Here is a 27,128-nt window from a genome sequence, read left to right as displayed (position 1 = left end):
GGAGGCCTCTCGGAGAAAGCGGCCTTTGAAAAGGGACCAGACAAACGTCGAGATCTGTGTGGAGAGATGTCCAAGCAGGGCGCACAGCCAAAGCAAAGAGCCGGCGGCTGGCACTGCAAGAAGGCCATCCGTCTGGGATCCAAAGTTTCCAAGATTCTAGTTTCGCTGAGACTCTGCTTTCCAGGCCTCCTGCGCACTGGAATCATCTCAGATTCGACGTGCCCTAGAGGCTACGGACTACGCGCGCGCGAAGTTCTACGGTTGCCGCAGGGCCGGGGCCGCAGGTCTTAACTTTCCCCGGGCGGTGGGCGGGGCCGGTCTCACCTGCGGGGGCGGGGCTCCCGGCCACCCCGCCCCCCGGAGGACCCGCCCGCGGCCCGAGACTCGCTGCGCAGCTGGAAGCGGCGGGGCGTGCGCGGCGGGCGGGCGCAGCGCGGCGAAGCAGGACCGGGAGCTGTCTGCGTTCAGGTGGGCGCCGGGAATGCGGGGTGGGAGTCCCAGGAGCTGCGAGGATGGAGGCGAGGGCGGAGGGTGTGGGCTGGGCCTGGCGCACCCCTGGGCCCTCTGGCCCGGAGACGGGGACGGGTTTTGGGGCCCCTGGACGCCCCCTGTCCCCCCCTGGGGCTCCCCGGGGTCTGGAGGCCCAGCTGGGGCCGCGCCCCCTCCCCCGGGCTCAGGTAAACAGAAGCGAGGACGGGGCGGGGCCTGGGGGCGGGAGGGGGCCCTTGTGACGGCCTGGCGGCGGGCGGTGAAACCGCGGTGAGCGGGGCTGGGCCGGCCGGCCAGGGGTAAGTTGTGTGGTTTGGGGGGCTGGCCATGATGGGGGCCTCCCGCCTGCGAGTGTATGTGTGTGTGGAGATGGTGTGTGCATGTGCATGAGAGATGGTGTACGAAGCTCAGGTGTGTGTGATGGTGTCAGGCTGTGGGTACAGGTGGATACAGGAGATGGCCTGTCCGTGTAAGCCTGCGAGGGCACAGAGGGACTGCTTGAATGATGTGAAACTGTTTCAGTGATGTGAAAATGTGGGCGACCTCTGATTGTGTGTCTGTAATGCTGTGTGTGTGTGTGTGTGTGTGTTTGGCAGGGAGTTGAACTGTTTATAGGGTTAGGTGTGTCACCAAGAAATTGTGTGACCGTGGTTGTCTCTCTGCCTGTAAGACTGGGGGGGGTGACAAGGAGGTGGGCACTGTGGGTTCAGGATGGATACGTGGGGTGTCACTGTGATTATCGTTGTCAGCTGCGCGGTTGTGCGCACGGGGCTCAGCTAGTGAAGGGGAGTTTGCTGTTTGGAGGCCGGCATGAGTGTGGGAGCCAGTGTGTGTCAAGGAAACAGCCCGAGTGATGTGTGGCTGTGCGTGTCGCTCTGTTACTGTGCAGAGGTTGCGTCTGGAACATTCGGCTCAGCTGTCTGAGATTGTGCGTGATGTTGTGGGAGGTTGTATGCGTCCGCAAACTTTCGTGAATGATAGTCATGGTTGTCGGGATGACTCAAAGAACGGGTGTGGTTGTGAGTGTGACTTGCGTGTGGAGTGTGAGACTACGTATGGTGTGATATACCTACACACACTTATATACTACGTACACAGAGAGATTGATATATGCACGAATACGTATATACATAGAGAGAGAGATTGATGGCGATGGAGAGGCTGCAGTATATAAAATCCGCAGGATTACACACCTGCCCTTACTCAGTGTCTGAGTGGATGTGATTGGGAGCATGTGCACAGGTGCTAAAAGCGCTGGGCTGTTTCGGAGAACACAGTGGCTTGAGTGAAGTAAGCCTGAGAGACTGTGTGCGGAACGCATGGAACTACCTGTGTCTCCACAGCTGTCTGTGTCATGGGCACCCGCGTGTGACGGTGGAAGAGCCTGGCCTCAGGGGTCATTCGCACGTCCGCGTGTGAAGCTCTATAGTGTGTCTGTGTGTGCGAATCCCTGGCTGGCCAGGTGGGGAGGAAGGAAGGAAATGGGGAGGATGGTGACGGGTCCACCGTGAATCCTGGGAGCATGGAGGAGGCGCTGGGCATAGGATGGAGCGCTAGGTGCTGGCAGGACTGTGGGAGTGTAGGAGAGGGCATGTGTCATGGGCATAAAAGTTCAAGGAGACAGTCCCAGTGGAAGTGATTCGGGATTTGGTTATCTTTTTTGCAGGTGAGGGGGGCTGAGGGAGGAGACAGTTTCTTTGTGTGTTGGCTTTTATTTTGTTTTTAAATTTTTATTGAAGTATAGTTGGTTTACAACTATACTTGGTGTTAGTTTCAGGTATACAGCAAAGTGATTCAGTTGTAAGTATTATATATATTTTTTTTTCACAATCTTTTCCATTATAAGTTATTACAGTGTATGGAGTATAGTTCCCTGAACTACACAGTAGGTCCTTGTTGGTTATCGATTTTATATACGTATATGTTAATCCCAAACCCCTAATTTATCCCTCCCCACCCCTTTTCCCCTTTGGTAACCATAAATTTGTTTTCTATGTCTGGCTTTTATTTCTGAAAGGAAAATATACCTGTGTGTTGAGTTGTATTTCTCAGAGGGGAGTGTGTATGTGTTATTTCTGAGAGAAGAACGTATTTGTGTGCGTGCCTTAGTGTGTTGCATTAGGTTGTATGAATATTTTGAAAGGAAAATGTGGATGTGTGTGAGGGTGTGCTGAGTTGTATTTTTAAGAGAAAGTGTGTGTGTGTGTCATTTCTGAGAGGACAATGTGTATTACGCTGTATTTCTGAGAGGTGTGTGTGTGTATGTATGTATGTATGTGAGGGCCCCAGAGGCATTGTCACCAGATGTGTCATTGACCTTGTCACCCATATACAACCCCATGAAGTCCCACATGTGAACCCCCCCCATCCATTACCATCTGGGCCTCAGACCCTCAGCTGTCACATGGCCAATGTGACATCCATGGGCCACGCCTGCCACACGTGTGTCCCAACACACCTTGGGCTGGCTGAGCATGTCTGCAGTGGTGGGGTGGAGCCCGTTTCCTCTGGGTCTGTCGGGTCCTCGGGCTCCGGGAGCCACCACCTGGGGCCCCCCTTCCTGACCTCCCCAGTCTAGAGGCCTCTGCTTCCAGCACCCCAGCCCCTTGGCCCTCTCCTCCTGCCCCACCCGCCCCCAGTGGTCTGACTGGTTCCCAACAAAAACACCCTAAGAATGAGCTCACAGAGAGGCTGCCGCCTCCACACGTCCTGCCCCACACGCCCAGCAGGAGAGGGCACCTCTGGTGCCAAGGTCACACAGCCGGGAGTGCTGGGCCAGGGTACCCAGGCTCCTTGGGGTGGGCTGGGCTGGCCGGGTGAGCTGAGGTGGGTGGGAGGCCTCGAGATGGCTGTTCGCCCTCCTCTGGTTAATCATACGTAACGAGGTTTTGGAGTTGCCCTCAGGGCAGGGCCCTGGGCCGAGGACAGGCAAGGAGACTAGGTTTCCAGTTGCCCGCTGGCCAGGATGGGCGTGGGACAGGGTGCTGGCCGGAGTGAGGAGAGCACGGAGGCAGAGGGCTGGCCGGGATGGGCGGACAGGGAGAGGGCTGAGGGGACCTGTGGCGCAGATGGCGCGGAGGCAGAGGGGCTGACTTGCCCGGCCCTGGCAGTGATCCCCTGATCCCGGTCACCCCCAGGAGCAGCAATGTCCGTGAAGGTGGCGGCCCCGGGAAACATGGGGCTGGGCCCGGAGCACCTGAGCCCTGAGGAGCTGGTGCGACAGACGCGACAAGTGGTACAGGGGCTGGAGGCCCTGCGGGCAGAGCACCGGGGCCTGGCCGGGCACCTGGCGGAGGCCGTGGCAGGACAGGGCCCGGTGGCTGGCCTGGAACTGCTGGAAGAAAAGCAGGAGGTGGTGAGCCACTCACTGGAGGCCATCGAGCTGGGGCTGGGTGAGGCCCAGGTACGAGGGGCAACTCAACTATGGGGGATGTGGCTCAGGCCTGGGGGTTGCCCAGGGATGAGGGGGCAGCCTGGGTAGAGGGAGGACTAGGGGAGCCAGGCCCGGGAGGGGGAGGCCCCAGTCCTGAGATGGGATCCCTGGGCTGCGTTGGGGATGGGGGTCCTTATGTGCGACAGGGACCCCTGAACCAGGTGGGGTCCTTCCGTGGAACTGTGGGTCCCGGGGAGACTTTGGGGTTGCACGGGTGGAATGTGAAGTATCCTGAGGGTAATTTGTGTGCCTGGGTGAAATCAGAGGGGTCCCGGGGCAGGATTGGGGTATGTCCCCGAGAGCCTCTGAGCATCCCTGGAGCCACAATGGAGGGGTCTCTGTATAATCCGGGGTACCCTGGAGAGAATGGGGTGCTCCGGCTTGATCCGAGGCCCTGGGCTGGGTCGGGGGCGGGAGGGACCAGGCCTCTGACTCGCCACCCCCGCCTCCCCGGCAGGTGCTGCTGGCCCTGTCGGCACACGTGGGCGCGCTCGAGGCTGAGAAGCAGCGGCTGCGAGCGCAGGCCCGGCGGCTGGCCCAGGAGAACGCGTGGCTGCGGGAAGAGCTGGGGGAGACGCAGCAGCGGCTGCGGGCCAGCGAGGAGGCTGTGGCCCAGCTGGAGGAGGAGAAGAGCCACCTGGAGTTCCTGGGGCAGCTGCGGCAGTATGACCCGCCTGCGGAGAGCCAGGTGCTGCGGGACCGTGAGGCGGGGGCCGTGATGTGCTGGGGACCCCGCACTCCTTAGCTACCCCACAGCCCCCATCCCTCCGTGGTGCCCCCCAGTGCCCCAGACCCTCCGAAGAACCCCCCGACCCTCTGCAGAGCCCCACAAATCCCAGACCCACTAGAACTTCCACAGAAGCCCCCCAGCTGCTCCACAAAGCCCGAGGATCCTCCCCAAGCCCTCAGGAGACCCCTGACCACCACCTCCCTCAAACCCTGGGATCCAGGACCCCAGTCTCTGACTCAGACTCCCAAGCCTCATGACACCCACTTTCCTGTCCTCTCTGCAGCAGCCCGAGTCCCCCCATCGGCAGGACAGCCTGGCCTCCCTGTTCCCCAGTGAGGAGGAGGAGAGGAAAGGTGGGTGTGGGGAGCTCAGCCAGGAGGATGAATGGCCCAGGCTGGGGGGGGATCTCTGATTTGCTGGACCCCCAAGGCCTCTGAGGGAGGATGGGGAAGGTCAGGGCGGGGTGTCAGGAGGATGAAGCAGGGGGCTGTGGGGGTCACAGCGGGCAGGTGACGCTGGAAGCTGCAAAAGCAGGCCTGCCACGGCCCCAGGAGCCAGGTGGCTCCCATGTTTCTGTCCCGCAGGCGAGGACACATCCCACGGGCCAGTAAGATGCCTGTGATTCCAATCTCAGACGTCAGAGCAGGGGCCCGTGGTCCCAGGGGCCAGCGAGGCAGCTGCAGCTTTGGGGTGCATGTGTCCCCTCGTGCGGGGCCGCAGAAGTAGGCGGCCTGCAGTGACTGGGCGCCCGGCACCCCCAGGTCCCGAGGCAGCGGGGGCCATCTCTGCTCAGCAGGGTGGCTACGAGATCCCGGCCCGCCTTCGGACCCTGCACAACCTCGTGCTCCAGTACGCGGGGCAGGGCCGCTACGAGGTGGCGGCACCCCTGTGCCGCCAGGCCTTAGAGGATCTGGAGCGGAGCTCAGGCCACTGCCACCCTGACGTGGCCACCATGCTCAACATCCTGGCGCTGGTGTACCGGTGAGGGCTGGAGGGGGCGGGAAGGGCGGGGACCTGTCGTTGGGCAGAAGAGGTGGGGACCCTGGTGTCCGGCTCTGCCAGCACAGGGCACCAGGGGTGGTGGTGGAGGGAAGGGACAGAGATCTGGGGAGGCCACTCACTGAGACCCAGGCAAAGAGGAGTTAGCATGGGCAAGAGAGACCACAGCGGAGCGGGGAAGAGACCTGGGGTGGCAGAGGCTTGGCAGCCATCTGGGAGTGTGGGGACCCTGTGCTAGACTTGGGAGGAGTGGGGACCCCCCAGAAGGGACCCCCAGAGGGTGCCACCCATGCTTGGTCGTCAAGTCCCTGGGCCTGCGGGATTCAGCCCAGCCAATGGCCCCTGCTACCCCAGCCTGGCCAAACGCCCTACACCCTTGGGCCGCCCCACAGGGACCAGAACAAGTACAAAGAGGCCACAGACCTTCTCTATGACGCCCTGCAGATCCGGGAGCAGACGCTGGGCCGGGAGCACCCCGCGGTGAGCGGGGGCCCAGGAGGGAGGGCTGCAGGCTGTGCCTTCCCACCCCTGACCCGCCTCTCCCGCCCTGCAGGTGGCCGCCACCCTCAACAACCTGGCCGTCCTCTACGGGAAGCGTGGGCGTTACCAGGAGGCGGAGCCCCTGTGCCAGCGCGCCCTGGAGATCCGTGAGAAGGTCCCGCCCCCACCCGGCTCCCACGGAGCCCGTCCTGAGTGGCTCTCACCCTTTGATCCTGAATTCAGCGCTCAATTCTGTGGCCCTTGCATAACCCTGATTTGCTCCTGCGGCCTCTGACCTTCTGTGCCCCTCCCATTTGACATCGTGTGCCTCCAATTTGAACCTAGAGCACCCAATCCCATGACCCACCACCCTTGACATACCAATGACTTCTGTTTGGTCTTGACTTCTGACTCTCATAGGTCAGCTCATGCCCCCACCCGGTCCTGACCTTCCAGCCCCACGTGACCAGTACAACCCCATCCTTGATCTACCTGCTTGACCCATAATCACAAGGTTTTGCACCACTATGACCTCTGACCCAGCTACTCCCCAGTTTGACCGTGCAGTTCCTGCCCTCCACCCCCAACCTCCTGTAATTCTCCATCCACTTCAATCCTATAACCAACCCATGACCCTCATTACGGCTGTTGGCATCATGTGGCCCGCCCACCCCGGCTGACCCCAGTGACTTGTGATCCCATGACTTGACTCCTAGGTCCTGGGGGCTAGCCACCCGGACGTGGCCAAGCAGCTCAACAACCTGGCCCTGCTGTGCCAGAACCAGGGCAAGTTCGAGGAGGTGGAGCGGCACTACGCCCGGGCCCTGAGCATTTACACGGCCCTCGGTGGGCCTCACGACCCCAACGTGGCCAAGACCAAGAACAACCTGGTGAGGGCGCCTTGGGGCACGGGTGTCCTGGTCCTGGGGCCGCAGCACTGGGGAGCACCCATCGGCTCAAGGGTGGGATACCACGGAGGCCAGGGGCCCCACCTCTGCCCAGCCCTCGAGCTGTCCCATGAGATGCGTCTTCCAAGCTGGGCCCTGACAGGTGAGGTTGCTCAGCACAGAGGACACGGAAGCATCAGGAAACAGGCAAGTTGGTGGCAGCCCGAGAACAGCTCCAGTCAAAGAGGAAGCCAGAGAGACGGGCCGGGAGCAGATGAGAGCATTTATTGAGCTAAACCCCCTTCTTAGGACTTTGCCTGTACTGTCCGTTTCTTCAAGGGCCCTATGAGGTAGGTGCTCCCGTTGCCCCATTTTGCAGATGAGGAAACTGAGGCAGAGAGGTGTGTCACTGGCTCAAGGTAGAGTGGGGAACAGGTTCCTGCTCTGAGTCAGGAAGTCAGTCACCTACGCTATGGGAAGTGGTGGGGTTGGGCTCCAAGCCCACCCTGCTGTCGGCCGAGGCCTGGAGTGTGGGGTAAACCTGGGCTTCTTCCTGCGGGGGCTGGAAGGATGTGCCTGGGTGCAGTGCTGGGGCCTGGGAAGCTCCCAGATTTGAGGCAAGGTCACCCAGGCTATGCCCTCCCTGCAGGCCTCAGCCTACCTGAAACAGAACAAGTACCAGCAGGCGGAGGAACTGTACAAAGAAATCCTCAGCAGGGAGGCCCTGCCCGCCCCTCTCGGTGAGCCCCCAGCCCCTCCCCTCTCCCCAAGGGGGCTCAGCATCCCCACCACAATGGCCCCATCTGTTCCCCAGGAACCCCCAACACAGGCACAGCTGGTGACGCAGAACAGCAGGTGAGGACAGGCTTTGCCTCAGCTCCCAGGGTGGAGGTGGGGGCTGGATGGAATGGGGGGGACTGACCCGTGTCCCTGGCGCCCTCCCCAGACCCTTCGTCGGAGCAGCTCATTCTCCAAGCTCCGAGAGTCCATCCGGCGGGGAAGCGAGAAGCTGGTCTCCCGGCTCCGAGGCGAGGGGGCGGTGGGGGCAGCTGAGTGAGTGTTGGGTCAGGTTGGTGGCCGAATCTGTAGCCCGCCCCTCTCCCTGCCCTGCTCAAGAACCTTCCATGGCTCCCACCTCCCCTGCCACACATACAATCAAACCTGGCGCTGGAGAGGTCCCTCCCAGGGTGGGAGCCAGACACTCCTGGGCTCACTTGTGCCCCACCCCCCGACTTTCCTCTGTAGGATGAAGAGAGCCGTGTCACTCAACATGCTGAACATGGATGGTACCAGGGCTGCTGGGAACCAGGTGAGGGGGACAGCCGGGTCAAGGGTGGAGTGAGGGGACACACTGACAGGCCCAGAGGCAAGGGAAGGGTGGGAGTGGTCAGGCTGGCGGTGGAGTGGACACCAGGACAGGGAGCACGGATGGCTTTTACTTGGGTAGAGGCGGGGGAACGGATGGATGGAGTCAGGGTGGACGTGGGGACAGGAGGACGAGCAACACGGCCATCAGGACAGACAAGCTGGCAGCCAGGCTGCTGGGGAGGAGCCCTAGGGGCAGCTGCAGCAGAGCTGTGTCCTGCCCCTCACCCACTCCGTGCCTGTCCCCAGTTCCCCAGCCGGCACCTGAGCGAGGCCTCTCGGACCCTCAGCGCCAGCACCCAGGACCTGGGCCCCCGCTGAAGGCGACAGAACCACGTGGCTGCGGCTTCTCAGGAGGAGCGGGAGTGGGATGGGAGGAGGGGACGGGAGTCCTTTCATCTCCCTGACTCGCTCCCACCCCTCGGGGGCACCCAGTGTCTTGGGCTTCCCCGCTGTCCTCTCCTCCTGTGATTAAAGGCTGTAGACTTGGCAGCCAGAACGTCTGCCTGAGGTGTCCTGCAGGGACCTTTAAGCGCCTCCCCCGGAGGCGCCCTCCAAGCTGCTGGGACCCAGGGCCAGGTAAGGCTCAGGAGTCAGGGCCAACTCCTTTTACGGCCCCGCCCCCACCCCGCTACAGCTGCTGAGCGATCTGCTCTATCCTCCGCAGCGTCTCCTCCGACTCCAGCTGCTCCAGGCTGAGCAGGGACAGGCCCAGCTGATCCTCCTGGTGAGGGGCAGGGGGGGGGTGTCAGCTGCTGCGCTTCCTAACACAGGGGTCCACGACTCAGTAGGGACAGGTGGCCCGCCCGGGGGGTACAGGACAGGATGCTTGAATTTCAAAACACCCGTATAACCCAGGGCATCCCGTCCCTGGAACCAGAAGATGGGCCGAGGGAGGGAGGCGGCAGCCAGAGAGCTGTGTCCAAGCTAGAGAAGGACTGGCTTTCCAGAGGCCCACAGCCTGCTCGGGGCTCCCACTGGAGACACACGCTCCGTCTGTAGCCCTCAACTCTCCCCGCAGTTCCAGCTCCCAGGCCTGGCACGCGGGTGCACACAAACCCCTCTCTGTCGGGGGCAGGGAGCAGGCTGGGCTTGGGGCTCGGGGAGAAAGCCAAGGGCCCTTCCTGGAAGAGGAGCTTAGGCGCGGCGGGCTCACCCGGTGGAATGGCTGTGCCATCTGCCTCAGGAAGTACTTGGCGACCTGGACCCCCTCGTCAACGGTCAGGTTGAGGTTGGCGTCGGTGAGGTGCTCCTGGATCCAGCGGGGCAGTTTCCCCCGCTTGTCGGCCCGGGCAAACCGCTGTGAGTGGCGAGAGGGAGGATGTCAGGACCCTGGCAGGGGGAGCCCGGGCACCCTCGGCCTGGCCCACCCCCTCTGGGAGACGACTGGGGGAACAGCCTGGTTGGCGGGGGCCCCAGAACCCGCACCTTGTCGGCGAAGACCATGAGGCCGTAGTCAGTCTTGCCCCTGATGGCCCGACCCACACACTGGGCCGCGTGGCGCATGGCATCGAAGGTCAGAAAGTCGTTCTCTCGAATCTGGAACTGGTCCCGAAGATATTCCAGTCGCGCCTGCGGGTGCGGAGAGGGGGGGGGCAACGTCCCTTCCTCACACAAGTCCTAAGGAGAGGGCCCGACAGAGGCCTTCACGTCCTACCGCCCCCAGGCGCTGCTCACCTTGAGAATGCGGCTCTGGGTGTAGACATAGGGCACCCCGAACATGATGACGGCCCGGCCATAGTGGTGAACTGCGGGGCAGAGGAGGGGGAGTGAGAGGGCTGACCTCGCGTGGCCCGGGAGCTCATGCTGTTTGAGTGGCTGCGCCCCAAGGGCCCTGCAGAGCACCCAGGGATGGAAGGAAGGGGAGGCCCCGTGCGTGCCCAGGCTGTGGGCCGCCGGTCCCCTGGGGGAGCAGAAATGGCCAGACATCCACGCAGGCGCTTGGGGAGGGGAGAGCCTGGTCCACTCACCAAAGTCAATTCCCTCAGACACTTTGCCTCGGGCCACCGAGAGCAGGATGGCCCCACGGCCGTTCTCGCAGGCCTGGGGAGGGGAGGCCAGGACACGAGATGCGTCACCTCGGAGCTGCCTCCTCTGGCCCCTCTCCACCCTGGACTTTCCTCTTCCCCCGGTAATACCCACCTCCTGGTACTTCTCCAGGGCCACACTGGTCTCAGCCCCATCTTGGGTCTCAATAAAGAGCAGCTTGTTCCTCTGGATGTTCTCGAGGATGCCCTTAGGGAAAGACAGCAGGGAGGTCAGGCTGTGGGTTGGCAGAAGGATTAAAGGACAGGGGAGTCCTGGTTAAACTCAACTCTGCCAGATTCCCATGCAACAGACCACCTCTCTCCCCAGGCCTCAGCTTGCCCACTGGAGACTTGGGGAGGGTGGTGGTACTGTCACTCCTTTGGAAAACCCTGTGACCCGGGGAGGGAACCAATCCTCATCCTTTGGACAAATGGAACAGGCATGTGGCTCAAGATGGCCCATCGGGATGCAGGTGATAGGTGGAGAGGCCAGGCAGAGCCAATCAGAGGCTGCCTTGAGATTTCATATTTGACACTGAAATAGATGTGTGGTACTAATCAAGGACAGATACACAGATGGACCAGTGAGACAAAACAGAGGGTCCAGAAACACACACACACACACCCCCCACCCCCTGCACAGATGGTCACTTGTGCCACTCAGTGCAGGGAGCTCTTTTCAGTAAGTGGGGCTGGAGCAACTAGATTTCCATATGGGAAAAAAATGAATCTTGACCCCTGCCTTACATCATACACAAAGATAAATCTGAGGTACATCACAGCCCTTGGATATGAAAGCTAAAACTACAAAGCGTCTAGACGGACACACAGGAGACCATCTTCGTGACCCTGGGGTAGGCAAAGTTTTCTTAAATAAGACACGAAAGGCACACAGGATGTGGTGCTCAGGTGCTGACAGCCACCTTTCCCACTGTGTGAAAAGAGCCTGAGGACAAGACCAAGGTCTTGGCTGTGCGTGAATGAGGTTCCCACACATTGCCTGGTGCTCGCATTAGACAAGTTCACTCGTCTCAGCCCAAAGCGCTTGCCCTAACTTACCCGAGAGCTGGGCCCGTGGTGCATTCAGAATCAGAAAGGACAGGGTGCCCTTCCCCCATCCACATCCTGTTGGGTTGCCAGTGCCCAGCTGTGGTGAGCCCCATTGCCCCATGACCTCACCCACATGCTCCCCAGAAGGGGCTCCTGCAGGTTCTTTGCCCCGAGCCTGTATCCAGCCTTAATTCTCCAGAACCTTCCTCTAGCGGCACAGCACCCAGCTAGAGTCACACCTGCTACCCAGTGTCTCCAAACCAAGCCATGTGTGCTGGAGAGACAGTCATGAAGTAACCCCAAAAACCCATAAGGTGGGGTGTTGTCACCTCTCCTGAGGGCCACGCCTCTGAGGAAGGGGCCCAGCGAGGCTGCTCACGTCTTAGTTCTTAACCTGGATGTTGGGAGAGGAGTGAACGCTATTTATTCTTTAAACTGTCCATCTGTGTTTTATACGTTGTCCTATCACCTATGATACATGTCACCATTTAAAACACAAGAGGAACGAAGCCAACACACAGGGGAACAGAGCCAAGAGCTGAGACAGGGGCCTTCTGTGGAGTGAGTGGCTGGGCGTACCTGCTCGTACCAGGAGGCCACGGTGCTCTCCATGTACTGGTAGCTGGTAAAGAAGGCCACGATGCCATCGGGCACCACAGCTGACATCTCCAGCAGGAGGTTTCCGTAGTTCCGGATCACCGCTGTGAGGGGTCAGAGGTTGGACTCTCTCCCGGCTTGGTTCCTCCTCCCCACTCCCTATCAGAGCATTCCTGTCTAATGGCTTGTCTTGAACTTGGGTTCCTAAAAACCCCACTGAGGCCTCTGTAGGACTGTTCAAACATTCCGCTTTTCCTTGGGAGGATGGCACTCCCAAAGCCCTGAAGCTAGGCGTGGCCATGTGACTTGCCATAGCCGAATACAGAAAGGGCCACGTGTCACTTCCAGGTGAGAACCTTTACGAGCCAGTTCACAATTCACCATGATCCCTCCTGTCACAGCTCACCACCACAGTGACGTGTCCAATGGTGGAAGTTCCCAGCATGAGGAGACATGGGGCAGGCCCCCACCAACCCATGATGGCATGTACTGTGGGCAAGAAGTACCTCTGCCTAAAGCCACTTCGATTTGGGGGTATTTGTTACTGCATCATGACCCAGCCCACGCTGACTGCTCCACCTCCCCTCCTGGGACCCATATAAACCATCCCCTGTGGGTACCATACCAATATCTTCCCGGGTCTCAAATTTGGAGCTGATGGCCACCTGGTCGTTGCCACGGCCAATGATCTGGAGAGAGCAAGAGAGGTCATGATAAGGGAAACAGCAGCAACCACTCCAACGTGTGAGTGCAGGTGGCCTGCTAGCGCTGTTCTAAGCTTTTTATAGACACAGTGTCATCGAATGAACCCTCAGCTATGCTGTTATCTGCATGGCGCAGATGAGTAACCTAAGGCTCACAGAAGGCGTGTCGCCCGCCCAAGGTCACACGGCAAATAAACGGCAAATAAACGGCAGAGAGGGAACTGAACCGAAGTCTACCCATGTGTCTCAGCAGCAAGTACCCTCTTAGCCCGCACCGGCCTCCCGCCAGTCGGTTCAGGAAGTTGCCTCTCACCCCCAGCTCGACAGCCACTGTGCAACGCCGCCAGCAACCTCATAGAAGCACGAGGCGGTACATGGCCCATGGTCAGCACCAGTCCACAACCCCTGAAGGGCAATTCCAAAAGCAAAAACGCTCTGGAAACTCCAGATGTTTAAGTTTGGCACGAACTCCTACAGCAGCAAAACCTGCCCCGAGCCTATTCCGAGTCCTGACATATCTCCCTTAGTCTGACTCTTCGAAACGTTTGCTGAAATATGACTCTCACTGGAGGGACTTGCCCAGACCCCACTGGCGGTGTTTCCAGTCTGGAAAATTCTCAATTCTAAAACACATCTGGGGAATTCCCTGGTGGTCCAGTAGTTAGGACTCCATGCTTTCACTGCCGAGAGCCCGGGTTCAATCCGCGATCAGGGAACTAAGAGCCCACAAGCCGCGTGGCGCGGCAAAACAAAAAACAAACAAAAAAACCCACATCTGGCCCAGGAACTTCAGATATGGAACTGAGGGCCCGTGTTACGATGTTCATTTTACAAAGAAGGGGACCAAGGCAGAGTGGAAGGGTCACTTAGCAAGGTCACAGCCAGACGATGAACCGGGCAAAGCCAAGCTAACCAAGTACCAGGCCCTGGGCCACAAAAGCCTTTCACACCCGCTATCTCACTCAGTCCCCTCAACCACCCTGGGAGATCACGGAGGGGGTGTTCCCATTTCACACATGAGAAAACTAAGGCTTGGGGCGTCGAACTCAAGCCCAGGTCTGTCTGAACCCAGAATCCCTCAGCTGCCTGAGAAGTGGCGGGGAGCGGAGGGAGGAAAGGCAGCCCTCATGCCCATCTCCCCTCCCCCATCACCTCACCCTCTCCCACGCACCATGGGGCAGAGGCAGACCCGAGCCAATGTCATGGTGAAGGTTGCCATGGTGACGGGGTGGAAGTCCAGGATCTTGGGGTAGATGTCCAGCGGGGACAGCGTCTGTACCAGGGACAGCAGGAGGGATCTTAGCAGGACTGGGCAGGAATCAGGAGTCCCCCAGTGGAGGGCTGGGGGCCAGAAGGGCCCTCACCCCAGATGTGATGATGACGGACTGGAAGCGCTCGAACACGGGTTTGATGGCCAGCGAGGCGTCCATGCAGCTGTGAGGAGTGGACAAGGGTGGTGAGTGCCAGGCTGGGGGGCCCAGGCCCCTGTGGTCCATTCACACCCCCTCTGGGGTCAGGTCTCACCTGAAGTGCAGGATGGGGTTGGCGATGGTTGGGGTCCTGTCGTCAAAAGGCTCAATGATGATGGTGAAACCTACAGGGGGCCGGTGAGATTCCCTGGGCGCCAGTCATGACCATGCCCACTAGGCCACCCCCTACCCCTGCCCCCCACTTTCTCCCTCCACCCCAGTCCTCCTCCCCTCGCCTTCCTCAGTGAATGGGACCAGCCACCAGCAGCCCAAACCTAAAACCCAGGCATCTGAGTCCAAAATATACCCCAACCTGCCCACCTCTCCCCAGGGCCGACACCTGTGCAAACGTTCAGAGGACCCTGAGCCAAGAGTACCGAAGGCTCACCCCTCACTCTCCCGGGGCTGCAGGGGCCCACCCACCAACTCAAGCCAAAGTCTCGAACCTTCTCCTACCACCTGTCTAAGCCATCAGGAGGCTGGTCAGCTCTGCCTCCAAAGTCTAGCTGCCCACTTCCCCCAGCCCCGGCCCAGTCCAGCCGCCATCACCTCCCACCTGGACCACTGCAGTCGCCTCCTCACTGGGCTCCCCGCCCCCACCCCTGCTCCCTTCACAGCAGCCAGAGGGACTCTGTGAAATCCTGAGTCAGTTCACAACTCTCCCCTGCTCAGAAGCCCCCCACACTCCTCCCAGGGTCCAGAATTGTCTGTGGGATCCTGCCACGATGACCCCCTTTCCTCCTTGCTCACGGGCCTCCTGCCTCACTTTCAAAACCACCAGGTTCATTCCACCCCGGGGCCTTTGCACTTGTCCCACTGCCTGGAAAGCTTCCCAAGGCAGCTGGCTCCATTTGGTCATTCGGAACTCAGCTCAAATGTCAGCTCCTCAGAAAAGCCACGCCGGCCATGTAGATGTTCTCCAACATGGTGACATGTTTGTTTCTCATGAAAACTATCACTTTCTGGAATCATCTTCCTTACCTGTGTCTGCATCTAGGCTCCCTGTCTTCCCAGCTAGAACATAAGTTCTGAGAGGTCAGGAATGAGGTCTTTCTTGGTTCCTGCCACTTCCCCAGTGCTGGGCCTGGCCCATTTGTTGAACCAATAAATGAATGAATGAATCCACGTATTCATTTTCACTTAGTAAAAATTTTTGAAAAAATCAAGTCCTCTGTGCCTAGCCCTGTGCTGGGAATGCAGCAGTGACTGAGACAGCCCTGGTCCTGCCCTCTCAGGACTCACAGTCCAGTGATGGGGACACGGACCTGTCCCCACAGAGCGACCACTCTGAGTGGGCAAGTCTGGGACAGGGGAGCCTAGAGGAGGGGCCAGCCTGGGAGCCAGAAGTGGCTTCCTGGAGGAGGCGGCGGCATTTCTCCCGAGCCGAGAACTGAAGGATGAGGGGGAGACAGCTGGGGGCTGAGGAAGGTGGGGAAGGACGTTCCAAGTAAAGAACGTCAGGTGCTGGGAGACGGCGAAGTGGGGAACAGAGGAGAAAGACCGAGAGGCAAGACGGGGTGGACGGAGGGATGGACGCAGAAGGAAGCTTCCAGTGAGACTTGCTTCTGATCAGCCCTGGGGTGGGGGAGACGGACTCTCTATCCTCCTGCCAAGGCCACACCAGGCCGCAGGACATCAGGCAGGCCTGACCTAGTTTCCTGGATAGAGGAGTAATCCCCGGGGATCAGACTGAGCCCTTGGCCAGCTTAAAGCTGAGGAAGCGGAGGGAATGCTCCCCTCTCCCCGGCAGGCTGGAAATCTGACCATCCTCCTCGACTCCTCTCCCCCAGGCCCCGCACGGCCAGGCACCAAGTCCCGGCCTCTTTAGCTCCACATCTCTCTCCAGCCCCTCCTTTTCTCTCCTCCCGCACTGGCCCAGCCCCTGCCAGAAGAATCATTCTAAAGCACAAATCTGACCCTGCCTCTCCCTTGCCCAGAACCTGCCATGGCTCCCCAGTGCCACTGGGAGCAGCATGACCAACCCCTTACCCCACCCCCCAGTGTGAGCAGACCCCACAGAACTTCTCCGGCCTCATCTCATGCCGCTGCCCAACCCCATACTTCTCCACTCTGCAGCCAGAGGGAACCTTCGAACACGCAAATCTGAGCGCGAGGCTCGCTCACTCGAGAGCTCTTCGTGGCTCCCCGCTGCCCTCAAACTAAAGCCCAAACTCCCGAGCCCAACCCTACGAGGTCCCGCCTGTCCAAGTCCCAGGGGCAACCCTCTAGGCTCTGCCAGATCCCGATTCCGGCTGCCGGGGGCCGGCAGAGGCAGGGAGAGGTGAGCTCACCCTTGGCGTAGGTGCTGACGAGCGTGGCGAAGTTCGCCAGGAGGGTGAGAGGGGAGAAGTCAGCGAGGTCCGCGATCTCCAAGGTGTGCAGGAGGGAGCGCAGGCGCTCGGCGCAGAACCTGGCGGGGTGGCAGGATGGGCTGAGGGAAGGCAGCGGGCCCGAGTCCCCTCCTCGCCCTCAGAGGACGTGGTCACGCGCCGTCTCCCCAGCCGCCTGGCAGTTCCGTGAGGGCAGGGCCTGGGTCTGTGTCAGTCACCTCTGTGTCCCCACCTTGTACAACTGCATGTCCCACGGGGCCACAGCCCACAGAGTCGCGCGGTCATGTCACGTGAGGTCACACTCTCACACGCAGGTTCTCGGTCAAAAGGGGCGACCCAGCATCCCACGGTCACAACGCGAATCCCGCACGACCACACCGTCATACCCTCACGCCCAGAACCTCTCGCAACGTCTCAGTCACACTCGCCACCCTCAGTGACACTCACAGCGTCGGAGTCCCACACGCTCACAGAGGACAACCTGACACCCCCTCACAGAGCCGTACACGCAAGGCCACCCAGCTGGAGGCTCCCACCCCTCAGGGACGGGCGGCGGAGCAGCAGAACCTGGAGGCTCCCACCCCTCGGGGACGGGCGGCGGAGCAGCAGAACCTGGAGGCTCCCACCCCTCGGGGACGGGCGGCGGAGCAGCAGAACCTGGAGGCTCCCACCCCTCCGGGACGGGACGGGCGGCGGAGCAGCAGAACCTGGCTTTGGAGCCAGGCAGGTGGTCACACTGAAAACCGGCCTCCTGAGCCTCCTTCCTTCAAGCCTGTCTTCTCTACCCCCAGGCTCGATCAGGTGCCCCCCCTCTGTGTTCCCTCAGCCCCCAGGACTCCCCCGTACCAGCCCTGGGTTGGCCCTATCTGGGATGGGTCTGTCTCCCCAACTGAACTGTGAGCCCCAGGAGGGCAGGGCCAGGGCTGTCTCAGTCATCACTGTGTCCCCAGCACAGCGCAGGCACTCAGAACGCGTACCACGTGGCTAACTAAGATCCCCTCTGTCCTCACAAGCCTCTCGGCTGGGGGAGAAAGTTGAAGCCACACCGAGGGCTCCCCACCCCCTCAGAGGCAGAGCAGCCAGGAGCTTTGGAGCCCTACAGGCCGGGCTTCGAGTCACAATTGCCATATGCAGTGCTGTGTGGCCCTGGGCAATGGCTTCTCCTCCGCGGGACACAGCGTCCTCATCTGCAGCACAAGGCAAGGACACTGTATTGACAGTTTTTTTTTTTCTTGGCCGCGTGGCATGTGGGATCTTAGTTCCCCAACCAGGGATCAAACCTGTGCCCCCTGCAGTGGAAGGGCAGAGTCTTAACCACTGCACTGGACCGCGAGGGAAGGAGGACACTGTACTGAGATTCCATGGGATGTGGACCGTAAAGCACTTAGCTCATCATCAGTGCTCTAGACCGGGTAGGTTCCTGGCGTCACTGCTCTGTCATTTAACCACCCCCGGAGGGACCTCCCTGGTGGTGCAGTGCTTAAGAATCCGCCTGCCAATGCAGGGGACACGGGTTCAAGCCCTGGGCCAGGAAGATCCCATATGCTGCAGAGCAACTAAGTCCGTGCGCCACAACTACTGAGCCTGCGCTCTAGAGCCCACAAGCCACAACTACTGAGCCCGCGTGCCACAACTACTGAAGCCCGTGGGCCTAGAGCCCGTGCTCCGCAACAAGAGAAGCCACTGCAATGAGAAGCCCGTGCACCACAACGAAGAGTAGCCCCCACTCCTCCAAAAAGGAAGAAACTGAGGTTCAGAGAAAACCAATGACTTATGCAAAACAGCAAAGGAAAAGCACAGGAAACTCCATCCCCACTCCCAGGTCCATTCACTGCCTGCCCTGTTATGGGGAGACTGACCCTGCCCCCCAGATCGCACTGAGGGGCTGCTCCGGCCCACAGGCTGGGGGCCGGGGTTGCGGGGGGGACAATGAGAGGCACTGAAGGGAGGAGACAGGGGTCTGGGCGGAGGGTCCCATTTTCTCCCAGCTCCCACTCTGCTGAGCCTCATCAGGAGCCCCTCTCCAGGGCCGCTCCCTCCCCTTCCCCTATGGCCTGGGGCGGGAATACCTCTGACCTCTAGCAAGGGCCCAGGGGCCTCCCCACCCGTCAGCTCCTCCACCCTGCCCGCCCCCCTGTACACAGCCCCTCCATCCAACTCTCCTCAGGTAAATTCTCTGATCGAGCCATGTGTCGCCTGCCGGGCCCCTGTCCCACCAGGGTCCCAGGACCAGCTCACGGACCTGCCCGCTCTGACCCACGAGTGTACACACGCACCCCCCCACACTCTTCCCTTACTCCTGATACTGGTGACACGGTGACCCCAGGCCACAGGCTGGGAGGACAAGGCTCAGCGAGTGCCCAGGGCTGGCCTCACCCCCCCTCTGCCCCTCGCAGGGACCCACCCACCCAGCCTCGGGGGCCGCACCTGAGGGGCTTGCGCTGGATGCACACGCGCTGGGCCAGGCCGCTCAGGAAGGCGGGTGGGCTCTCCTGCACCACGTGCTGCACGCGCAGCCGCCACTTGACGTACTCCAGCAGCCGCCGCAGGAAGCCCAGGAAGTGCTCGGCCGTGCGGATGGAGCCTGGCACCGCCTCTGCGGGAAGAGGGGCTCAGCCAGGCGCCCCCGGGGGTCCAAGCGGCAGGGGTGCGGGGGGCGCGGGGGCGGGCGGCGGCTCACCCTGCAGCACCTCGTCGGGCAGCACGGGGTTGGCCAGGTGGGCGTCGGTCTCCCGGGCGGCGCTGGCCTCCCGCAGCCCCTCCACCAGGCGCCGGTACTCGTCCCGGAGACGCTGCTCATCCGTCTCCTTGATCCTGCGGGGAGACCAGGTGTGGGCAGATCTGGGGACACTTGCAGGGCAGGTCAGGTGCCAGGGCCTACCGGCCGCAGCATCCCCACCTGAGCACCGTCTTCTGCAGGGTCTCCAGGTTGCCCTGGCACCGATCCAGGGTCCGGCGGGTGAGGTTGACACTCATGGAGTCGATGCAGACATTGTCTGGAGGAGAGTGGGCAGCGGGCTGGGCTCAGGCAGGTGGACGGAGCGGCCGCCTGAGGGGCTGGCATCGCCTCCCTGCCCTGGCCCCCTCCTCACCAATGTTGTGGGCCTCGTCGAAGACGACGACAGCCTTGCGGGCCAGCTCCTTGGACACCAGGTCGGCAATCTTGGGGTCCAGGAGGTAGTGGTAGCTGTAGACCACCACGTTGGCGTGCAGGATCTGGGGGCCAAGGCGGGCAGGGTCACCCGGGGCCATCTGCCAGCACCCAGCCCTGGGGGCCTGCCACCGCCGTCCACAGCACGATGCCACATCACTGCCCCGCAGGCCCACAGAGGCGAGGTGAGGCAAGAGACACAGGCAGATGGACAGACAGACACAGACGGGCAGGCAGAGGCGAGGCAAGACAGACACAGGCAAGGCACAAATACATATAAGCAAACGGATAGAGACTGACAAACAGATACAGGCACAGACCAGTAGGGAGATCTAGGCGGGCAGGCAGACAGACAGATGGGCAGGCAGCCTGTAACCCTCACACACGCCCCTCTGCCCGACTCCTGCTGGCCTCCTCACTGAGTATCGGGCAAGGAAGTATGGGCACCAGCCCTGGCGCTGCCCCACGGCCTTCAGGTCGTCCAGGTTGTAGATGCCAGCGGGGAGGGGCACCTGGCGCCCATGGACATCAAATTCCTATGGGTGAGAGGGTACCTAGGGGTCAGGGAGGTTGGCCGTTGCTAGCAGTCCCGCCCTCCCTCTCTCACCGCTGCCCCGCAGGCACCTCGTAGAAGCGGCAGTGGGGCAGGCTGGGGTCCCGCTGGTACTGTGCCCTTATGTAGGAGGCCGTGAGGCTGTGGCATTTTCCGTCGACGTCCTTCCCAAAGCGCAGGGGCGTCACCTGAGGGGCCAGGGAGCATCTTAGCACCGAGACAGGCTGAGCGGCCCAACCACTCCTCGAATCCGGGGCTCAACAACACCTAACGGCTAGGCGGGATAGGAGGCCATCCTGTTCCAACCGGGGTGAGACTCGGGCATTTGTGGAAAACTCGAACCTCAATCTGCTTTGTTATTATACAGTTAAGACACCTGAGAACTTACTGCAGGGATGCAAGAGTGGTACAGTTGTTAGGCTCTTATTCTTTTTAAAATGTTAACCCCTATATAATGCCAATTACATCTCAATTTTTCAAAATATTAAGGCTTGAAGATTCTTTAGCATGTAGATGAAGGATAACTGCTTTATCTTTTTTTTGTGGCCGTGCCGCACGGCATGTGGGATCTTAATTCTCCAACTAGGGATCGACCTGCATTGGGAGGGGAGTCCTGCTGTATCTTTTAAAATGCTAAAACAGCCAGAACTTTGGCAAGGTCCAAGAATCAGAGGAGGCTGTGATCGCAGTTTGAGAACCTGCCTTACGTTTGCCCTGCTCTGAACCCTCTGAGGCTCCACTGGTGGCACCGTCACAGTCCAGGGCTCCTTCTCCTCAGAACAAAACCTTTCCCTCACCAAAGGGAAGGCTCTGAGGCTGCTGACCCCTCCCTCTCCCTTTCCATCAGTTGCCAAGGCTTTTTTTTTTTTTTTTTTTAAAGTCTTTACTGAATTTGTTACAATATTGCTTCTCTTTTATGTTTTTTGGTTTTTTGTCTGCCAGGCATGTGGGATCTTAGCCCCCCGACCAGGGATCGAACCCGTACCCCTGCATTGGAAGGCGAAGTCTCAACCACTGGACCACCAGGGAAGTCCCTAGTTGCCAAGGCTTATACTACTTCTTTCTCTTTCTTAAATGCCTTTACATTTTATTTTTTTTTAATTAGGTAATACAAATACATCATATGGGACTTCCCTGGTGGTCCAGTGGGTAAGACTCCGTGCTCCCGATGCAGGGAGCCCGGGGTTCTAATCCGGGTCCGGGAACAAGATCCTGCATGCCACACTAAGAGTTTGCATGCCACAACTAAGGAGCCGGCAAGCCCTAAGAGTCCACATACCTCAACTAAGAAGCCCACACGCCACAACTAAGATTCCGCACGCCACAACTAGTAAGTCCTCATGCTACAACTAAGAGTTCGCATGCCTCAACTAAGAAGTTGGCATGCTGCGACTAAAGATCCCACATGCCGCAACAAAGATCCCACATGCCGCGACTAAAGATCCCACATGCCGCAACGAAGATCCCACGTGCTGCAACTAAGACCCGGCGCAGCCAAAAATAAACAAACAAATAAATAAACAATAAATACCAAAAACAAATCACATAAAAAAACAAATACATTGGGCTTCCCTGGTGGCGCAGTGGTTAAGAATCCGCCTGTCAATGCAGGGGACACAGGTTCGAGCCCTGGTCCGGGAAGATCCCACATGCCACAGAGCAACTAAGCCCGTGAGCCACAACTACTGAGCCTGCGCTCTAGAGCCCATGAGCCACAACTACTGAAGCCCGCGCGCCGAGAGTCCGTGCTCCACAACAAGGGAAGCCACTGCAATGAGAAGCCCGTGCACTGCAACAAAGAGTAGCTCCCACTCGCCGCAACTAGAGAAAGCCTGCGTCCAGCAACAAAGACCCAACTCAGCCAAAAATAAATAATAAATAAATTTATTAAGAAAAAATACATTGTACAAGGTATACAATGTTAAGTGTCATATATGCTCCCACAGAAAAGTATTTTAAAACTATGAAAACTTTATCTAGGATTGAAGCAGAGACCCAATGGCAAATCTATTTTGAAGAACTAAATTCAATCCAAATGAAAACTACAGCTATGCTTTTAAATCCTTCCAAGGCAGCAGGTATGTGGAGCGACAAAACCAAGATGGAATTATCTGTCACAATCTTTAGCATTATCGAGGTCACTATATATCTCTGGAGACAACTAAGATACCATCCTGACATACAGCAGAATACTACTTATACACGTATCACATTTCCAGAAAATCTAATCCAGTTAATTAATTCTCAACTTCTCACTTTCCTAAGGGGGACAGAACCACCACCTGAGCGTGTTCTGGGCACACGCATACATCCATTTACTACATGGTTCCTCTTCATTTATGCCTCTAAACTTAAAATCATAATTTAAACTTCTGTTTAAAAGAAAGCATCTTGAAATTTTGCTCCAGAGTCTGTGGAAGCTTTCATATACCCCAATCCTCCTTGCTATCAGGTAACAAAGGCTGAATAGAGTTACATTCCTTAATTCCACGTAGTAACAGCAGGATGGCACAAAGTCGGCTGTCCAAAAAGAAAGAGGCAGGGATATTTTTGCACTACAGCATCACCAAGAATGGGAAAGATTCCCATCCACAGGTTTAAACACAGTGCTGGGGTGCCACTGCTCTTCAGCCATCATCCACCGTCTGTATTATTTCTCATACATTCTTACAAATAGCATTACATAATGTATATTCCAGGACTTCCCTGGCGGCGCCGTGGTTAAGACTCCACACTCCCAATGCAGGGGGCCCGGATTCGATCCCGGGTCAGGGAACTGGATCCCACATGCATGCCGCAGCTGAGAGTTCACATGCCACAACTAAGGAGCCCACGAGCCACAACTGGGGAGCCCACATGCCACAACTAAAGAGCTGGTGAGCCACAAGTAAGGAACCCACATGCCACAACCAAGACCTGGCACAGTCAAATAAATTATGTAACCAAAAAATAAATAAATAAATAAATAAATAAATATATATATATATATATATATATACCCATACACACACATACACACACACATATATATATATATAAAAATAAAGAATACATTCTTGGAATATATTATACCACACTAAAGAATTACCATACTAAAGCACTTAAAACCGTGCCTGGAGCTCAGTGACCCCAATGGTTTTGTAACTTAATGATAACAACTATTTTTCTATGTATCATATATTAATATTTATTAATAGCACTATAATTTCTAATTTTTTTTTTTTTTGGCTGTGCCGTGTGGCTTGTGGGATCTTAGTTCCCTGACCAGGGATCGAACCCGTGTCCCCTTCGGTGGAAGCGCAGAATCCTAACCACTGGACCGCCAGGGAATTCCCCATAATTCCTAACATTCTTTTAGCTCTTCATACATGTGAAGGGCTATACATGCATTATCTTGCCCAATCTTTTTTTTATTATTGAAATATAATTGATATATGACATTATAGATCAGTTTCAGGTAAACAACATGATTCGATACTTGTATATGTAGGGAAACGACTACCACCATAAGTCTAGTTAACATCCATCACCATACATAGTTACAATTTTTTTTCTTATGATGAGAACTTTTAAGATCTACTCTTTTAGAAACTTTCAAATATACAATACAGTATATGACTTACAGTCACCATGCTGTACAGCTGTCCCTCAATATCCAAGGGGGAATTGGTTCCAGGTCCGCCCCGTGGATACCAAAATTAACAGATGCTCAAGTCCCTTATATAAAGTGGCGTAGCACAGTTGGCCCTCCCTATCTGCAGGTTCTGCATCCACAGATACGAAGGGTCAACTGTACGTTATGTAACTTATTTATCTTATAACTAGAAGTCTGTACTTTTTGACCCCTTCACCCATTTCGCCCAACCCCACCCCCTTGCCCAATCTTATCAACAACTGTATGAAGCAGGTGATTAATTATCCCCATTTTACAGAAAGGAGGACTGAGGCCCAGAGAGCAGAAACCACCTATGCAAGAGTATATAGCTAGTACATTTCAGAATCAGGAAACCAGGCCTGCCAGCCTCCAGGAGCTGCCTTTTTAACTTCTCTCAGGCTGGGGAAAGTGGGAAGGCTCCCCAGAGGAGGTGTGCCTGGGCCATGAACGATGAGTCGGCATTGGATGAGTGAGAAGAGAATTCTGTGCATGGCACCTGCACATCTCCCTGAGATGTCTGGTCTGGGTGGGGATCTAGGACTCCTGGTTGGATGGAAGAGTTTCCTCCACCCTGAGGCTTAGGGCAAGGGGAGGAATGGGCACTCACCTCGGGATGAATGCACAGGTTCTTTCGGGAGCTCAGAGCCAGCCCCAAAAACGACAGCTTCTCGCCCTCCTGTTTCTCATAGAAGTTGAGTAACTTTCGAAGCTCTTCAATCACCTGTTCCAGTTGATAAGGGGGTGGGGGGGGGACTTGGCCTCACTGAAAGCCCCAGCCCCTTCCCCAGCTTCCCACAGGCCCCCAAAGCTATGACGGCAACCGCCAGGGGGACCGCTGGGTTAGGGGACGGTGAGGGGCACTGGGACTGGTCCCAGGCTCACCTTCTCAATCTCAGGCACAGTCCTCGAGCAGTAGATGAGTTTAGTCACCTCCAGTGGATACGCCTGCCGACGACAATGGGTTCAGCCTCGGCCCCTGTCCAGCCTCCTCCCTCTTCCCCCCTCCACGGGCCCAGGGGGTCACTTACCCGCTGGTACGCCATGATCAGGGCCAACAGGGACACTGTCTTCCCAGTGCCTGAGGGCATCTCCAGGACTCCATGACCCTGCGTGATCCGGGCAGGAGGGACAAGACACAGGCTCTCAGAACTTCAGGGACACAAACTCTGGGAAACCACCCCCGCCCCGAAATGCCACCATCTTGGAATAGCAGGACAACACAGCAGTTAAGAGTCTGGGCCCTAGGGGCAGTGGATTTGAACCCCACTTCTGCCACTTTTGTTGAGTGGTCTTAGGCAAGACCTCTCAACCTCTCTGGGGCCTCAGGATCCTCATCTCTAAAAAGGGGCCTAAAAAGCTCTTCTTCATAGCATGACTATGAGGATTAGTGAGAAACTGGGGGTTAAATATTTAGTACAGTGTCTGATATGTAGTGAGCCTTTTTTGTTTTAATTTGGCAAGCACCTCCACAGCACTTACTCTGTGCCTGGAACTATTACGAAGTGTCTTACATCAGGGTTTCTCAACCTCGACTCTCTTGACATTTTGCGGCCGGATAATATTTGTGAGGGGGCTGTCCTGTGCACTGTATGATATTTAGCAACATCTGTGGCCTCTACGTACTAGATGCCAGTAGCACCACCACTCCACTAGTACTGACAATGAGGAATGTCTCCAGACATTGCCGAATGTCCTCTGGGGGTCAAAATGGTCCCCAGTTGAGAACCTCTGCCTTACTTAGTGAATTAACCCCTACTGCCCTCATATTAAGCTGAGGTAGGTACTACTACTATGCCCATTTTACAAAGGTGAAAACTGTGGAACTGGGAGATTAAGTGATTTACCCGAGGACACACAGCTGTGGGTAGTCGATTCCAAAGTCTCTATATTCCTAAGCCAACCACTGAGCAGCTTAGCCTTTGACAAGTGTCAGCTGCTGCTATTATTAACTATTATTATTTGAGATAACAGGAAATTTGGCAGCGCTGGCTTCCCAAGGACCTCAGATTTCTAAACTCCAGACGTCCTGCAATCTCAGTCTTAGACGCACGTGCGGCAGCCCCCGCTGTCAGATGGGCAGCAGGGGGGCCGGCCCACCCACCTTGGCATCCAGCGTGCGTTTGAGCTCCAGCATGTAGGAGAACTGCTCCGGGTAGATGTAGTCGTATGGGAAGTAGACCAGCAGCCCGTCCACGTTGAGCCTGGCGGCGGGAGCTGCCGGGTCAGTCCCCCGTCCCCTCAGCCCCTCCCCAGCCTCCACACTCCCCTGCCGTCGAACCGAGAGGGGTTACCGGCCCGCTGCCCCCCACCCCCCGGATATCCCCCAGTTCTCCAGAAGTCTCCGGGTCCCTTCGGCATCTCGTCTCTGACCATCCCCGTTACCGCCCCGTGGGTCCCCGCGGCTATCCCTACCCCTCCCCTTCAGCCTCCCCTCGCCCCACCGGGACCCGAGGCCTGCCCACTGGCCCCTGCGTCTCCCAGACCCCCACGCCCGCTCGCGAGCCGCGAACCCAGGGCCCCCCTCTCACTTCATGGCGCAGGTCGCGGCTTGAAGCGGCGTCGGCCCGCCTCCCTCATGAATATTCAGTAGAGGCAGGATCCGCAGGGCGTCCTCGAGGTGCTGCTCCACCTTCGTCACGACTCCATTGGCTGATCCCGCCCGTCACTCCACTGGGGAGAGGTCAATCGCGATAATGCGCGTGCGCACGGCAATGCGGGGGGCGGGCACCGGGGGAGGCGGTGCCGGAGGCATCGCTGAGGATCGCCGAGTACCAAGAACAAAACATGGAAGGAAGAGGACCGAGAGAATCGATCCTATTCACTGGGTTTCGGTCTACCGGCATCTGTCCAGATCACCTGAGTAGCGAATACATACTCAGTTTCATTCTATTATATTCTTGGTTTTAAGATGTCCTCCCTCCTTTCCCCACACTTTAACAAAGTAACCAGCGCTGGAATGGGGGAACCCAGACAAGGTTCCTGACCCAGCCTGGGGGATCAGAGAGGGCTTCCCGAAGGAGTCATCTCTGAGAACTAAGGTGAGGAGTAGGGATGAGGCAGGGTAATGTGGGGCAGACGACACTGCAGGCAAAAAGGAAAGTGGAAAGCAGGGAACTAAGCAGCAAGATGGGGCTGGAATGTGGCTTGAGGAGCACAAACTTCTCTGAAGTGGAAGACATCACCATGATTTATTCCCAACTATCTGATGT

At 58.0% G+C, this 27,128-nt stretch overlaps 2 protein-coding genes and 1 non-coding gene across 10 annotated transcripts; 1 reads left to right on the top strand and 2 right to left on the bottom strand.

The window, feature by feature from the left end:
• Positions 1-350: 350 nt before the first annotated feature.
• KLC3 (kinesin light chain 3) lies at positions 351-8,886 on the top strand. 8 transcript variants are annotated; one of them, XM_036833669.1, is made up of 13 exons: positions 351-468; positions 3,627-3,892; positions 4,380-4,610; positions 4,939-5,005; positions 5,414-5,633; positions 6,044-6,131; positions 6,205-6,306; positions 6,848-7,021; positions 7,668-7,758; positions 7,833-7,873; positions 7,965-8,071; positions 8,264-8,327; positions 8,633-8,886. In XM_036833669.1, exons 2-13 carry the CDS (start codon positions 3,635-3,637, stop codon positions 8,702-8,704), a joined length of 1,515 nt encoding a protein of 504 aa, XP_036689564.1. In that variant the 5' UTR covers positions 351-468; positions 3,627-3,634; the 3' UTR covers positions 8,705-8,886. The 8 variants fall into 8 exon arrangements, with proteins under 8 accessions (XP_036689564.1, XP_036689562.1, XP_036689560.1 ...); XM_036833667.1 differs by having other exon boundaries at positions 4,936-5,005; XM_036833668.1 differs by lacking the exon at positions 351-468 and adding an exon at positions 773-788 and having other exon boundaries at positions 4,936-5,005; positions 8,633-8,882.
• ERCC2 (ERCC excision repair 2, TFIIH core complex helicase subunit) lies at positions 8,724-26,486 on the bottom strand. Its single transcript, XM_036833660.1, has 23 exons — positions 26,448-26,486; positions 26,021-26,120; positions 24,948-25,025; positions 24,802-24,864; positions 24,527-24,640; positions 20,336-20,452; positions 20,131-20,247; positions 19,653-19,776; positions 19,460-19,556; positions 19,241-19,374; positions 18,988-19,156; positions 16,522-16,640; positions 14,286-14,355; positions 14,126-14,195; positions 13,933-14,034; positions 12,683-12,746; positions 12,040-12,161; positions 10,526-10,618; positions 10,354-10,426; positions 10,061-10,131; positions 9,812-9,955; positions 9,540-9,683; positions 8,724-9,107 (listed from the first exon to the last, which is right to left on the bottom strand). The coding sequence occupies exons 1-23, from the start codon at positions 26,450-26,452 to the stop codon at positions 9,015-9,017; spliced, it is 2,283 nt and encodes a 760-aa protein (XP_036689555.1). The 5' UTR covers positions 26,453-26,486; the 3' UTR covers positions 8,724-9,014.
• LOC118886025 lies at positions 22,737-22,875 on the bottom strand. Its single transcript, XR_005017653.1, has one exon. It is a non-coding gene; the product is annotated as a small nucleolar RNA SNORA46 (small nucleolar RNA).
• Positions 26,487-27,128: the final 642 nt, after the last annotated feature.

Source organism: Balaenoptera musculus, chromosome 19 (assembly GCF_009873245.2).
Source record: "Balaenoptera musculus isolate JJ_BM4_2016_0621 chromosome 19, mBalMus1.pri.v3, whole genome shotgun sequence".
Taxonomy (NCBI): Eukaryota; Metazoa; Chordata; class Mammalia; order Artiodactyla; family Balaenopteridae; genus Balaenoptera; species Balaenoptera musculus.
This window is presented reverse-complemented; position numbering and strand designations above follow the sequence as displayed.